General features: G+C 41.4%; 1 protein-coding gene across 2 annotated transcripts in view; it reads right to left on the bottom strand.

Annotated features, from left to right (window-relative positions):
• LOC140458504 (sorting nexin-27-like) overlaps positions 1–14,660 on the bottom strand; it is a 120,258-nt gene that overhangs the window by 49,321 nt on the left and 56,277 nt on the right. For both annotated transcript variants that reach the window (XM_072553212.1, XM_072553211.1), the window contains exons 2-3: positions 10,785–11,016; positions 7,978–8,170 (exon numbers count right to left, since the gene is read on the bottom strand). In XM_072553212.1, coding sequence (XP_072409313.1) covers positions 7,978–8,170; positions 10,785–11,016 — 425 coding nt within the window. The remainder of the gene's footprint in view (positions 1–7,977; positions 8,171–10,784; positions 11,017–14,660) is intronic.

Raw genomic sequence — 14,660 nt, 5'->3', positions numbered from 1 at the left:
TGGAAGCACTAGCTTTCGGAGAGCTGCTCCTTCATCAGGTGGTAAAGGAGTGGCGCTCCGAAAGCTAGTGCTTCCAATTAAACCTGTTGGACTATAACCTGGTGTTGTGTGATTTTTTAAACTTTCTACACAATTAAAAACTGACTTCACATGGTAGATAAACGTCAAGGAGGCAGTCTGCATTGTGCCAGAGATAATGTATTCTTCGAAGTTGAGGCATTACAGACCATGTTCACTTCCTATTTAATTCAGAGCCTTCATGATGGACTTGAGTAAAGAGATGTACCAGTTTGAAAACTAGCTTCTGCCAGGAGACTCAATGACTGAAACCCATCATCCAGTCTTTTCTATTTATCTACCCTCATTGTTCCTTTCAACAACCCCCTCCATTGGTATTGGAGAGGACAGCCTTCACAAAAGTCATTTGCACAATTGAACACTACAACTTCAGAAATGCTTGCAAGTCATTGACAATGGCATTCATCATACCACCAATAGTGAACCTTCCCCATGGCTCTCATCCAGCCCTACACAGAATGTGGAGCATGACTACAGGTTGCCAACTACGACTAAGCAACTGCTGAAAATGTGTTGCTGGAAAAGCGCAGCAGGTCAAGCAGCATCCATGGAACAGGAGAATCGACGTTCGGGCATCAGCCCTTCTTCAGGAGAAGAAGGGCTGATACCCGAAACGTCGATTCTCCTGCTCCTTGGATGCTGCCTGACCTGCTGCGCTTTTCCAGCAACACATTTTCAGCTCTGATCTCCAGCATCTGCAGTCCTCACTTTCTCCTCTACAACTATGCAACCCCAGTTTCAACTTTAGGAGCACTGCATGGAACCCTACTTCAGAGATCTCTTTCAGTCGCCTTAACTATACTGTTTTAGGCTCAGCACTCTCACACAAAGTGTCTCATCCTCCAATCTGAGAGATATATCTTTGGCTCAATAATCCAAAAGAACAGCCCCTTTAGAACAAACATTAACTGGATTGCTTGCATTTATCAAGCTCCCCTTAATTCTGTCAGAGTATTTGACTTCACCCTTCTCCACACAGAACACAGGGATAAGACATGGCCATTCAGCCCCTCATGTCTTCCACCATTCAATTCAAGTTAATGGCTGATTTGTATCTCAGCATCATCTTGGTTCCATAACCCTCAAAACCCCACCTAAGAAAATCTATCATTTTCAGATTAATTAAAACCCTCAACTGTTTCCACCCAATCCTCAAATCTTGCTCTCTGGGGAAAAGAGCTGCAGAAGTGATTTCTGACATCACCTCCATATAGCTGAATTCGACCTTTGTGAATTCGGTTCCCAAAGGAAACAGTTGGACAGAAATTCTAAACTCCTTTACAGCATCTTAAAGATTCAATGTTTATGTGGCTCTATGACACTTCTAAAATGAACACAATAATATTCTTTAGTTCCACTTGTGAGTTTCAAATTCCAAGAATCTAAATTACTTTGTGCAAGATAAAATACTGGGTATGGATTATTTTTGAAGCATACAAATCTGCAACATTGTTTTTGTATACTGTGCCGAAGGGAGGTAATTTGCAGGTGGTAGAGCTTTCACCGATTTTTCAATATGTTTATTTTATTCCACTATCAACTTTGGTTTGGTTTGAGAGCTGAAAATGACTTCAGAACTCTGGGTAACTTGTGTCAAAAGGAAAGACATACCTAACAAGTTTTTGTTCATTCATAAGGCCAGGTTTGGAAGTCAACTGCAGGCTTTTTCCAGGTCAAAAGGTTCTGCATATGCTTCATTATCTGGGAAGAGCATGGTGTTTAAACACATAGCAGAAATTGGCTATTAATAAGGTCAGAACTGGTTCCAGCAAGTCTGGGAAAGACCTTACTCTCACACAGATAGCAGAGGTTGAATGGTAACTGAGACCTCATGGAGAAGATGATCTGTCCGTCAGGGAGGACTAGAGTTTGAACTGGGTCTTAGACTATGTTTTGTTAAAGTGAATCTGTCTGTTGATGTGACAGCACGATCCCTGCCTAACCTCCAATGAGCAGCTCTTAAAAGCAAAGAGAATAGAAAACTAAGTATTCTTGCCTTTAATCGGAGAGAACTATAAAAGTGACCCCGATCGACACATTCAGAAACCATCATCTATGCCTATGGAATAATGCATTGTGAAAAACAAAAGTAATTGGAGGAAGGAAGCAAATGCACTGTAGCTAAATTTGCAGATGACATAGGAATAGGTGGAAAGGCAGGTTGCAAGAGGGATATCAACAGTTCAAGAGATATCAAGAGGTTAATGAAGTGGGCAACAAGTTGGTAAATGAAGTAAAAAACAGGAAAATGTGAATTTATTCATTTTGGAAGGAAGAACAAAACGACAAACTATGATTTAAATGAAGAAAAACAGCAGAAAGCGGCAACATAAAGGAACTTTGGGGTACTTGTGCACAAAACACAGATACAGCAGGTCATCAGGAAAGCTAGTGGAATGTTGGCCCTTATTTCAAGGACATTGGAGTATGAATAGGGAAGGCTGCCTGCAGCTGTATAAGATGCTGCTGAGACCATATCTTAAGCACTATGAGCAGTTTTGGTCCCCTTATTTAAGATATTATTTCATTGGAGGCAGTTCAGACACAGCTCACATTGATGATGGAGGGATTGTCTCATGAGCAAAGGCTAAACAGGTTGGGACATTGCTGATTGGAAATTAGAAGAATGAGAGATAATCTCATTGAAATACATAGAATTCTTAAGGAGCTTGAAAGAGTAAACAATGAGAATGTAAAGGATCTACGATAGGATGAATGAGGTGCAAAAATTAGGTTAATCTAGGAAAGTGCTATGTCATGAACTTTGGTAGAAAGAATCAAAAAGACAGACAGTTAGGATAAGGACTCCAACAAAGGGAAGCACAAAGGGATCTGGGTGTTCTTCCACATGAAACAAGGTGGTAAATGAAGATAGAAAAGAAAAACTCAGTTTGCCGCAAACCCTTCTATTGCTGACACCGGCTTGATATAATCAGAGGAGCTCAAACCTCTCAGAAAAATCTGATAAAGACTAGTTTTTTCAGTACTAAATTGCAAACAAAGTATTAACACACTGTACTACTGCATAAAATTGAGCACTTTTAAGAATTACGTATAGAATTCTTAAGAAAGCTGAATAATTACATACAGGCATTGAAGAATACAGTTACTTCAACTTAAATTTCAGTAAATTTCTTGATATTTTCTTCCAGTCAGTAAACCAACCACATCAACATGCCTCGTAAGTCTCTTAATAACATGCTCTGAATGTGTGGATTCATGCTCAAGAAAAAAAGTGACAACTTTCAAAACGAATGCTGATGACAGGACTTTCACATGCTCCCTTTGTCACCACACTACACTTAGTATAAAGTGATCTGTCTTTGGTTATTTATCCCAGCAAGAATTAGCATTAGCAGCTCAACAGAAGCTGTCCAATACCAAAGCCCCTCTCAGTTATCTTTACACAACTGCCACAGTAACATCCTCTGGGACAATTCATGAAGAGGAAAGCATATCAGTTCTCACATAATAGGTAATACAGATCATTTCCCATGTTATTATCAAAGTACAAAAGATTTTTCAATAACTGCCTTCTGTTAGCTGCCATTCACCTTCTTATCCCACTTTTAATCTTCCACTGTTTAATAAATCATTGTCCAAGTTTCAAGCTACCATCAGTCTGTCTATCTGTAAGACACAAGTGAGACGTGTAATTGAAAATTCTCAACAAGCCCAAGTGAAACTACAGCAACACTCAAGAAGCTCAACCTATTCAGGATAAAGCAGCACCATTTGACAGCATCTTCCAAAGGAGTGGCCTCTATCACCTAGAAAGACCAGGGCAGATGCGTAGAACTATCACCTTCAAGTGCGCCTCCAAGCCACATCACCCGGACTTAAAAAGAATTGTCATTCCTTCACTGGGTCAAAATCCTGAAATGGACTGACAAAAGAGTTGTGGGTGAATAAGCACCACATGGGCTCTACTGGTTCAAGGCAGTTCACTACCTTCTCAACAGCGATTAAGAGTTGTTAATGAATACTGGCCTCATCAGCAATCACAACATCCTCCTATTTTAGGTAAACACCAGGCAATCTCTCTAGATCCTTTTGATAACTAAAAACAGTCAAAGCTGAAATATTAATTCTTGCTTCTCTCTCCACAAATCCTGACTGGTCTGCTAACTATTTGCAACACTTTTTAAAAATCTTTTTACTAAGTGATCCACCTGGTCTTGAAGATCAACGGTCCCTCCCATTGAGAGATATCAGTACCCTTTACTTCTGGCTCGGAGTTATTTAACGACATAGTAAAGAACAGTCCCAAGAACCAACCCCAATACATTCCACTAGTCATCTCTCCATGTAGTCAGCACTGACTAGCATCCTTTGATTCAACTAGTCAAGCCACTTTCAAAGGCTTCCCTGCTAATTCTATGCTTTTCGGTGTCATTTCTTCTATAAAAAGCATCGTGATGAACTTAAAATCTGTTGAATTCTTGTCTTATAACTCAAATATATCCTCAAAGACCAACAACAGCCAGCACAATAGACCAGCTGTAAATATACAGTGACAATGTCTCAATCAAACTCTGAATCTCCCACTACTTCTCCATGCTCTCTTACAAGACTCAATATGTCCAAGGTTTGATGTTGTTCTTTCATCTCAGAAGTTCTCTCTTTTCTTAATCTATTCAATATACTTGTTGCTCTCCAGTCCTTCCTGCATTTAGTGACTGCTGCAGTTTGAGAGAGAAAACTATAAATTATCTGTAAGGAAAGGATATGCAAGATTTACAGGGAGGTGAGGTAATAGCAATAGCTATGTTGCTCATTTGGAGAGTCATACACATATGGGCCAATTGGCCTTATTCTACGCTATAACTGTTTATATGATTCTTTGAAGAGACTGGCTTCCTTTGATACTCCTGTAATTTTCAAAAGGTTAGATTTTAGTGAACCACCCACAAAGAGGTCTTGCAGTAGAAAAAGTGTCTTTCAAAACAGTATACAGAGAAACCTCGATTATTGAAAGGATGCAGGCGGGGAGTATTTTGTTGACTTAATCGAATGCTGGATAATAGTTAGCCAAGCAATGGGACCTTGCCATCTTGTCCAGATAATCTGAAATTCAGTTAAATCGAATACCGGGTCATCAAGGTTCCTCTGTAGTCACTTCCAAAAATACATCTCATTCGGCAGAGATGCACACATACACATTTGTTGGTTTCATTTACATAATAAATTTATTTATTTCAACAAATAAAGCCATAAGACACGGGAGCAGAAATTAGGCCATTCAGCCCATCGAGTCTGCTCTGCCATTCAATCACGGCTGTTTCTCAACCCCATTCTACCACTTTCTAGCTGTAAGCCATCCTTGACAATCAAGAACCTATCCCTGTCTTAAATATAATCAATGACTTGGCCTCCACAGCCTTTTGTGGCAGTGAATTCCCTAGATTCACATTCTGGTTGAAAAGGTTTCTCCTTATTTCCGTTCTAAAAGGTCTCCCCTTTACTTGAAGGCTGTGCCCTCAGATTCTCGTCTCTCCCACCAATGGCAACATCTTCCCAACATCCACTCTATCTAGGTCATGCAGTATCGTGTAACTTCAAATTAGATTCCCTCCCCCCCAGGATAGACCTAGAGTCCTCAAATACTCCTCATGTATTAAGCTTTTTAATCCTGGGATCATTCTCATGAACCTCTTCTGAACCCACTCCAGGGCCAGTACATCCTTCTGGAATTTGGGGCCCAAAATTGTGCATAATAATCCAAATGTGGCCTGACCAGAGCCTTATAGGGCCTCAGAAGGACATCCCTGCTTTTATATTCAAGTTCTCTCGAAATAAATGCCAACATTGTATTTGCCTTCCTAACCTTGAGAGAAGCCTGGACTAGAACCCAAGTCTTTTTGCACTTTAGACTTCTGAATTTTCTCCCCATTTGGAAAATAGTCCATGCCTCTATTCTTCCTACACAAGTGCATGATCTCACACTTTCCCACCTTGTCCTCCATCTGCCACTTATTTGCCCAGTCCCCTAACCTGCCCAAATCCTTCTGCAGCCTCGCCACCTTCTCAATGCTACCTGGCCCTCAACCTATCTTTGTATTGTCTGCAAACTGAGCCAGAATGCCCTCAGCTCCTTCATCTAGATTGTTAATGTATAGAGTAAAATGTTGTGGTCCCAACACTGGCCCTTGCCAGACACCATTTGTCACCGGCTGCCAACCTGAGAAAGACACTTTCATCTACACTTTCTGCTTTCTGTCAGACAGCCAAGCTTTTATTCATGCTAGCACCCTGTCTCTAATACCATGGGCATTTATCTTACTCAGTAGCCTCCTGTGTGGCACCTCGTCAAAGGCGTTCTAGACGTCCAGGTAGATAACATGCATTGGTTCTCTCCTTGGTTTAACCTGCTCATTACTTCCTCAAAGAACTCTAGCAGATTTGTCAGACATGGCCTCCCCTGATGAAACCATGTTGACTATACCCTATATTCCCATACAGTTCCAATTATTCAAAAGTCTCATTCTTTACAGTGGACTCCAAAATCTTACCCATGACCAAGGCTAGGCAAATTGGTCAGTAATTGTCTTTTGCCTTATTCCCTTTTTAAGCAGGGGTGTCGTGCTAGCGATTTTCAAGTCCTCTGGGACCCTCCCAGAGTCTAGTGATTCTTGAAAGATCACCACCAACATCTCCATTATCTCTTCAGCTATCTCCTTTTGAACTCTGGTGTGTAGTCCTTCGGGTCTAGGTGATTTATCTACCTTCAGACCATTCAGTTAAGAAAAGTTACAAGTGTTAAGAATGTTACAATTCATACTAACAGCGATTCCAGAAAACTACAACATTACATTAACAAATGAAGGCTGTATCAGGACAGATGCCTGATTATATAAACCAGTAGTCCTTTTCGGGTTATTCAAATGAATTAGTGGGTAGACTCCAGTCATTTTTTTTTGAGCTGAATTAACTAAAAGTAAAATGATTAGCATTAGTGAAAAAGCTAACTGTAGAGACAGTAAATGCCCTGCTACTCATATTAGATCTGCCATTAGCCTACAATTACTAAAACAATCAGCTTTGTAAATTATCAAGCTAAACAGTCTTATAGTCAAAACTACATAACATTCTGACCAGACCAAGAGAAATCACTTGACTAACTGTAAACTGTGTAAATAAAGACAACATTTATATCGGATGTTTCAAAACATCAGGGCATTCCGAAGTATTTCGAGCAAAGTACTTTTTGAGGTATACTAATATTTGTATATAAAAAGCACAGCTGCTAATTTGGGCATGAGTTCCCACAAAGAATGGTTTGAATAATCGGAGAACCTGTTTTTCGGGGTTTGAGGGATAGCCTTTGGCCAGGAGATAGCACAGCATTTTCTTTGACAATGCAATGCAGAGTTAGACTAAATTCTGTGCTCAGGTCTCAGAGTGAGATTGACCCGTGACCCTGAGTCAAGAGTGCACTACCCATTGAGTCTATCCTACAGTATTCATTATCACAAATGCAATGCTAGCAGTTCTCTCCAACATGAGGTATTCAGTAGCAAGAAGCACACAACCCAGTAGAAATACAGCAAGGCACTCACGTAAGGAATGAAGGTTTCCACCCAGTGTGGTTTTGTTTTAAACAAGATGTTCTATAAACAGAATGCCATTTTTTCTTTGTCCATATCCTGATGTGCTACTGCACCTACACCACCACCTAATTTACAAGCATTCTTTGGTTTCATACCTTGGTAAAAGTGTGTGAATGTATAAATATAACTTTTGTTGTGCACACCTCACCTCTAAAATATGATGTGTTTTACTGTGGTAAATGTGTTATATTAACATGTATGTTTCTCAACATACAAGATGTGTTTTACTGTGATACAGGTGTCATGTCAATATCAACAGTAACTGTAAATGAAACAGTCCCATGCTCACCTTTCTCAAGGTACTCCTCCAAGCCTCTCCGCCTAGCATCCAATTGCTGTTCAGAGAGGGAAAATGGCCACTTCCGTGGGAGTTTTGGGAAATGGAAGTCAGAGAATTCCCTCTTTAGATTCTGGTGAAGGATTGTGAACTCACGGAAGCGCCGTGAGCAGAGCTGGCGTCCAGCCATGTAAATATTGAATACCTAGAACAAAATCAGGTGACAGATCAAAAAGAGAAAAATTTTCAATACTATTTCATATTTTTATTTATATTAATCCAAAGATGACTCAAAGGGTAGTACTCCACTCAAGCACATAATCCAGGCTGACACTTGTGTGCAGGGTAATTGGAGGTACAGTCATAAGAATGCAACATCAAACAAAGGGTACATTTGTTCTTTCTTCAGTTAAGAGTTTGAAATGCAGAAGACAATCTCCCACCCCGTTTACTGAAATAAATGGATTGTCTAGTTCCACATCTCATTGTCAAGTCCTACAAAAGCAACGTGTTAATCAATTATCACATTTGCCTACAACACTGGTTGTACTTCAGTGCTCTTTCACTATGTGGCAAAGCACTGTGGAACATCCTGAAGGCACTGACTCAATTCAGACTTTCAATGCTACACAATGCAATAACCATTCTGGTTTTTTTACTTAATTAGAAGGAAATTCAGTTACCCCAGCGCCTTCCAAACACTAAGCCTAACGCAATTATTGCCAACAAGGACAAGGTAGCAGATATATGGGAACACCACAATGGAAAGTACCCCTCCAAGTCACTCATCACCCTGACTTGAAAATATGTCATTGTTCCTTTGGTGTCACTGGGCCAAAATACTGGCACTGTTGGCATACTTACACCACCTGGATGGCACCAGTTCAAAGCAGTAGCTCATCACTGCCTATTCAAAGTAAATTAAGGCTGAGTCATTAATGCTGGCCTAACTAATGACCCTCATATGCCATGAAGGCATAAACGGTTTTCCTAACTTATGCATGCTTCTATGGTCAGTGAAATCATCAGTTCACCACTAAAATCCTGGAGTTTTGAAAGGTTCCTGAAAGCACTCATCTTTCTGCTGCCAGTTGTTTTTCTTCACTTTGTGAAGTGATCATATGTATATTTTTGAAGGGATCTATGTGAGCATGACAGGTGCATTGGCAGTAAGTGCACAACAACCACCAAATAACTGAGCATTGATTAAAAATAAAATGGCTCACAGAAGTTGATTTATGAAATCCCAGGTTACTAATTGGTGCCGTGACCTCAAAGTCCATTGCAGTGAGTTGCAAAACTGAACATAATAAACCACAAGACCAGAATAAAATGACTGTCTAAGTTGCTGGGTTGTAATACAGCAATGGGATCACGCTGAACACTAAATAGACGTTGCATGGCATTTGCAACAGTGACTATATTTCACTAAGCATTTTATTGGCAGCAACATGCATTGGGACCATCCTGAGACTGTAAAAGTATTTATGCAACTGCAAGTTGCCCTTCCTTCCAACTTGCTAAGTAACAACCTACCTGGTCAGGTATACACTTTATTTGCAGTCCACAGGGGCGGCACGGTAGCTCAGTGATTAGCACTGCTGCATCACAGCACCAGGGTCCCAGGTTCGATTCCAGCTTCAGGCGACTGTGTGTGGAGTTTGCACATTGTCCCTGTGTCTGTGTGGGTTTCCTCTGGGTGCTCCGGTTTCCTCCCACAGTCCAAAGATGTGCAGGTCAGATTTGGCCATGCTAAACTGCCCATAATGTTAGGTGCATTAGTCAGAGAGAAGTGGGTCTAGGTGGGTTACTCTTCAGAGGGTCAGTGTGGACTTGTTGGGCTGAAGGACCTGTTTCCACACTGTAAAGATTCTAATCTAAACCTAATCTCTTGGGTGCCCTTGAAGCAAAAAGGGAGGGTCATAGATGTAGTCTTGTCAATATTCCCCAAAGCCCAAGAACAAAAAGAAAGGCTGAGCCAAGGTTTAAAAGTTAAACCATAGGATTTTTGAACCAATCAAGTCACATTACTAACAATGAGGTAAAAACAATAACTGCAGATGCTGAAAACCAAATACTGGATTAGTGGTGCCTGAACTGCTGTGCTCTTCCAGCACCACTAATCCAGTATTTGGTTTTCAGCATCTGCAGTTATTGTTTTTACCTCGTTGATTTTAACCCTACTGCGAATCCTCTTGCAAGGATGCCTGCCTTGAAGAAGTTTTCCTCCTCTCTCTACAAGAATCTCAGGGAGTCCCTCTCCCACTGCAACTCCCAGGTCATTTCCTCTGCTCTGAAGCTCTTCAACCATGTCGTGAAACAAACTCGGTACCACAGCCACATTTGCTTCCTCAGTGCCTGCCTCCGTAACCAACTCATCCCCTTCCCCCACCTCATCCTAGTTTCAAACTTCCAGTTCAGCACTGTCTCCTTGACTTGTCCTACCTGCCTACCTTCTTTTCCACCTATCCACTCCACCCTCTCCTCCTTGACCTATCACCTTCATCTCCTCCCCCACTCACCCATTGTACTCTATGCTACTCTCTCCCCACCCCCACCCTCCTCTAGCTTATCTCTCCACACTTCAGGCTCACTGCTTTTATTCCTGATGAAGGGCTTTTGCCCGAAACGTCGATTTCGCTGCTCGTTGGATGCTGCCTGAACTGCTGTGCTCTTCCAGCACCACTAATCCAGTACATTACTAACAATGCCTAGTGTTCACTTACTGTGCTTAACATACAACAGAGTGAGACCTAATCTATACAACTATTGTTTGGTTTTTCAAAAGTCCTGGCAAACCATGAGAACTAATTACTCACCACAAATTTCTCCCCGTTCCTTTCCACATGTTTGTAGCCAGGGATAGAGATTGGTACTGCCCGCTTCTCACTGTAGTCATAGTAGATGTTCCCAGACGAGTCATCACCAGGATCAAGCCGATCAGCTTCTTGTTGTGGAACAGACAGCACCGTCAGAATCAGCTCCCGATCTCCTGCCCGAATCAGGTCCACAACTTGTTTATGAGTTGCTCCCTCAACGTTAACACCATTTCTACACAAGCAATAAATAGCATAATGAGAAATTTATAAGAGGCAGAGGTACTGTAACACATTGAGTTTACAGACAACTGCCCAAGCGGTCTAGGTTCAGGCAGTCAAACTTCAATATGTGCAATAGTGTAACTTGGAGAGATATGGTCAAAGATGGATTAAACCTAGATCCATTTCAGCACTGATGAGATATCCTCATTGCATTATTTAAAAAGAGCTGGAGAATTCACAATACATTCTGAAACTGATTCTGCTATGCTGAGCTCACAGCAGCACTGACCTATAAAAGTGACTACTCAAAAGTAATTAGAAATCTTTGAGATGATGTGTAATGTTCTAAATAAAGAGAGGCCTTCTCTTTTGCTTTTATTGAATTTGAAATTCAAGTTTGGTCTATCAACTTGGACAAGCCTAGGAAATGTAAAAATGTTTCAAGTTGTCAGTTACAGCTTTAGGAAATATCATTTTCTTTTATTACTCATTCACTGGATTCAACCTCTAATCAATCCAAAGATGTGCAGGTCAGGTGAATTGGCCATCCTAAATTGTCCTTAGTGTAGGTAAGGGGTAGGGGTATGGGTGGGTTGCGCTTCGGTGGGGCGGTGTGGACTTGTTGGGCGGAAGGGCCTCTTTCCACACTGTAAGTAATCTAATCTAATCTAAAACACTCTTGAGGTTACCATTGGCCAAAAACTCAGAGGAGGTCAGAAACTAGGAATACTGCAGCAAGTAACTCACCTCCTGTCTCCCCAAAGCCTGTCCACAAAGCACAGCTCAGGAGTGTGGAGGAATACTTCCCACTTGCCTGGATGAGTGCAACTCTAACAACACTCAAGAATTCAACACCATCCCAGACAAAACAGCCTGCTTCACTGGCACCACACCCACAACCAGCCATCCCTCCACCAGCGATGCTCAGCTGGAGCAGTGTGTACAGTACTGCAGAAATTTACAAGGATTCTGAGGCAGCACCTTCCAACCCCTCTGATCACTTCTGTCTAGAATGCAACAGATATTTGGGAATACCAGCACCTTCAAGCTCCTCTCCAAGTTACTCATCATCCTGACTTGTAAATGTATCACCAGTCCGTCAAAATCTTGGAATTCCCTCCCGTAGGGCAATGTGGATCCACCAGCAGCACAAACTGTGGTGAATCAAGAAGGCAGCTCTCAGCATCTCAAGGGCATCTAGTGATGGGCATTCCCACAAGTCAATTAAAAAGGCCAGACCAGGTGGTTTCACACTAGTGAACCAGGTGGCTTCTTGTGACAATTGACAGCGGTTTCGTGGTCAGCATTAGACTCAATGATTAAATTCAAATTCTACCATCTGTCATTGTGGGATTTGAACCTGGGTCTCCAGAACGTCACCTGGGTCTCTGGATTAACAGTCTATCACTAGGCTGTCACCACTCCCTGTTTCAAGTCCAGTTGGATATTGTATTTTTTTTTAATTAAAGAAAGATTCTGCTTAGTCCTGTCAGCTTAATGCCACTTTCCTCAATCTCGTGTCCAAATGGCCACTTTCTGATGAGCTGAGAAGTAAATAATTAACCATAGGCCCCACAGATAGTTTAAATCAGCATGTAACACAAGACAAAGAGCAACTCTGGTCTGCAAGATCAAACATAGCAATCAAACCCAGAACTAGACCAGTCAACAAACACTTATGTGCTGGCTGAATATCATGGATACTCATCAAAAATTACAAAACTACTCAATAGGTCACATCATGATGCCAACTACATGCTTTACACAAATGTCAAACCTCTGGAAAGTATCTAGATGAGGGCATTATGTCAAGTACATACCCCTTAATCGCAATACTTTAAATTAAGGTTTGAGAATTTGCAGGCTTAGTATCCTATGATGGGCAAGCTCCTGCTATACAATTAACAGCTTTAGCATCCAAGCAAGTGGCCAAAATACTTTAATCTTCAAGAAAATGCTTCAGGAAATCACCTCAGTGTCAATTTGAATACTACCGAACACTTCAGCGACTAGTTACCATGGGGACATATGTAATCAGGTTGCAGCAAACTGCAAATTATCAAAATTTTAATGTCAAGATTTGTAAAGTTTTGGATTTGTCTATCCATCTCAAACCTCTCAACAGTTACCAGATCTGCAAAAAAAACTGTTTCAAAAACAGAAGTGCTGAAAAGGCTCAGCAGGTCTGGCAGCATCCGTGGAGAGAAAGCAGAGTTAACATTTTGGATCAAATCACCTTTCCTCAGTTGTTCTGAGGAAGGGTGACTCAAGCCGAAACATTAACGCGGCTTTCTCTCCATAGAAGCTGCCAGACCTGCTGACTTTACAGCAATTTCTGTTTTTGTTTCTGATTTACAGCATCCATAGCTCTTCTGGTTTTTATTTAAGCAGAACTGTTCATTTGTTTACACTTGACAGAGTGATCTCCACTTATTTTAGCTTCATCGGTATTACAGTCAAGTTCACTTTAAAAAATAAATTGGCTACAGTTCTTTGTTTTTAAATTGTTCTCCAATGCCGTCAATCAGCCACAGCACACCCCTCAGCAAGAAACAAGGGCGTCCATTGTGATTGCTGTCCAATTAACAGTCAACAGGAAGGGCAAATGAAGGTGAACTTTGCTATCAGATTCTTCCTTTGTCCTTTTGCCCTGACTTAAAAAGAAAACACTTAAAAACTGAAGCCGTGTGGATAAGTTTATGATTCCAGTTTTAGTCTTTCATTTGAGTTGGAATGCCAAAGTGACGGGTTGAAGTGACCCAGGGAACTAAATCGCTGTAGTCAGGCTAAGACTCAAGTGAGTCAACAAGCACATGGGCAACTATACGAGAATGGGAACCAGGGCGATTCACTGTTCCTTTGAGCTGTGTGGCTACAGCCCATTATGGTGAAACTCTTGCACAACTTCCTGCTGTGCTCTAAACTGCTGGCAGCCATCAATAGCTAATACTATGCCAGATCACTGATGTGATTTGAAGAGGTTTATAGGATTAGGATCCAGGTCAGATATACATAATGAAAATTGTCAAGTGGTAATTTCCAGTGCATTAATTTACAAGCATAGAATTACAGATTCCCAGCATTTCACAACAGTTGGTTAAAAAATACTGAATGATTCTTTTACGCAGATTATTACAGTACTGGAGGTCACATGGCCTAATCCTTCTATAATGATAAAGAAGGAAACAAAGAACAAAAGAAAATTTATAGCCTAGGAACAGGCCCTTCGGTCCTCCAAGCCTGAGCCAATCCAAATCCACTGTGTAAACCCATTGCCCAAGTCCTAACCATCTGTATCCCTCTGCTCCCCACCTATTCATTCATCTGTCCAGACACATCTTAAATGAATCTACCGTGCCTGTCTCTACTATCTCTGCGTTCCTGGCACCTACCACCCTCTGTGTAAAGTACTTGCCTCGTGTATCCCCCTTAAACTTTTCTCCTCTCACCTTGAACACGTGACCTCTTGTTGTTGAATCCCTCACCCTGGGGAAAAGCCTATCTCCCCTGTCTATACCCTTCATGATTTTGCAGTCCTCAAATCTGGTCTCTCTCCCCACCTCCACCCCCACCACCACTCAATACTCCGTGTTGAGTATACCATACGCCTTCTATCCACCTATACAACCACCTTCAGGGTACTATGAACCTAAA

The sequence above is a fragment of the Chiloscyllium punctatum genome, chromosome 33 (genome assembly GCF_047496795.1).
Source record: "Chiloscyllium punctatum isolate Juve2018m chromosome 33, sChiPun1.3, whole genome shotgun sequence".
Lineage (NCBI taxonomy): Eukaryota > Metazoa > Chordata > Chondrichthyes > Orectolobiformes > Hemiscylliidae > Chiloscyllium > Chiloscyllium punctatum.
The sequence above is the reverse complement of the archived record's forward strand: the minus strand, read 5'-3'. Positions and strand labels throughout refer to the sequence as shown.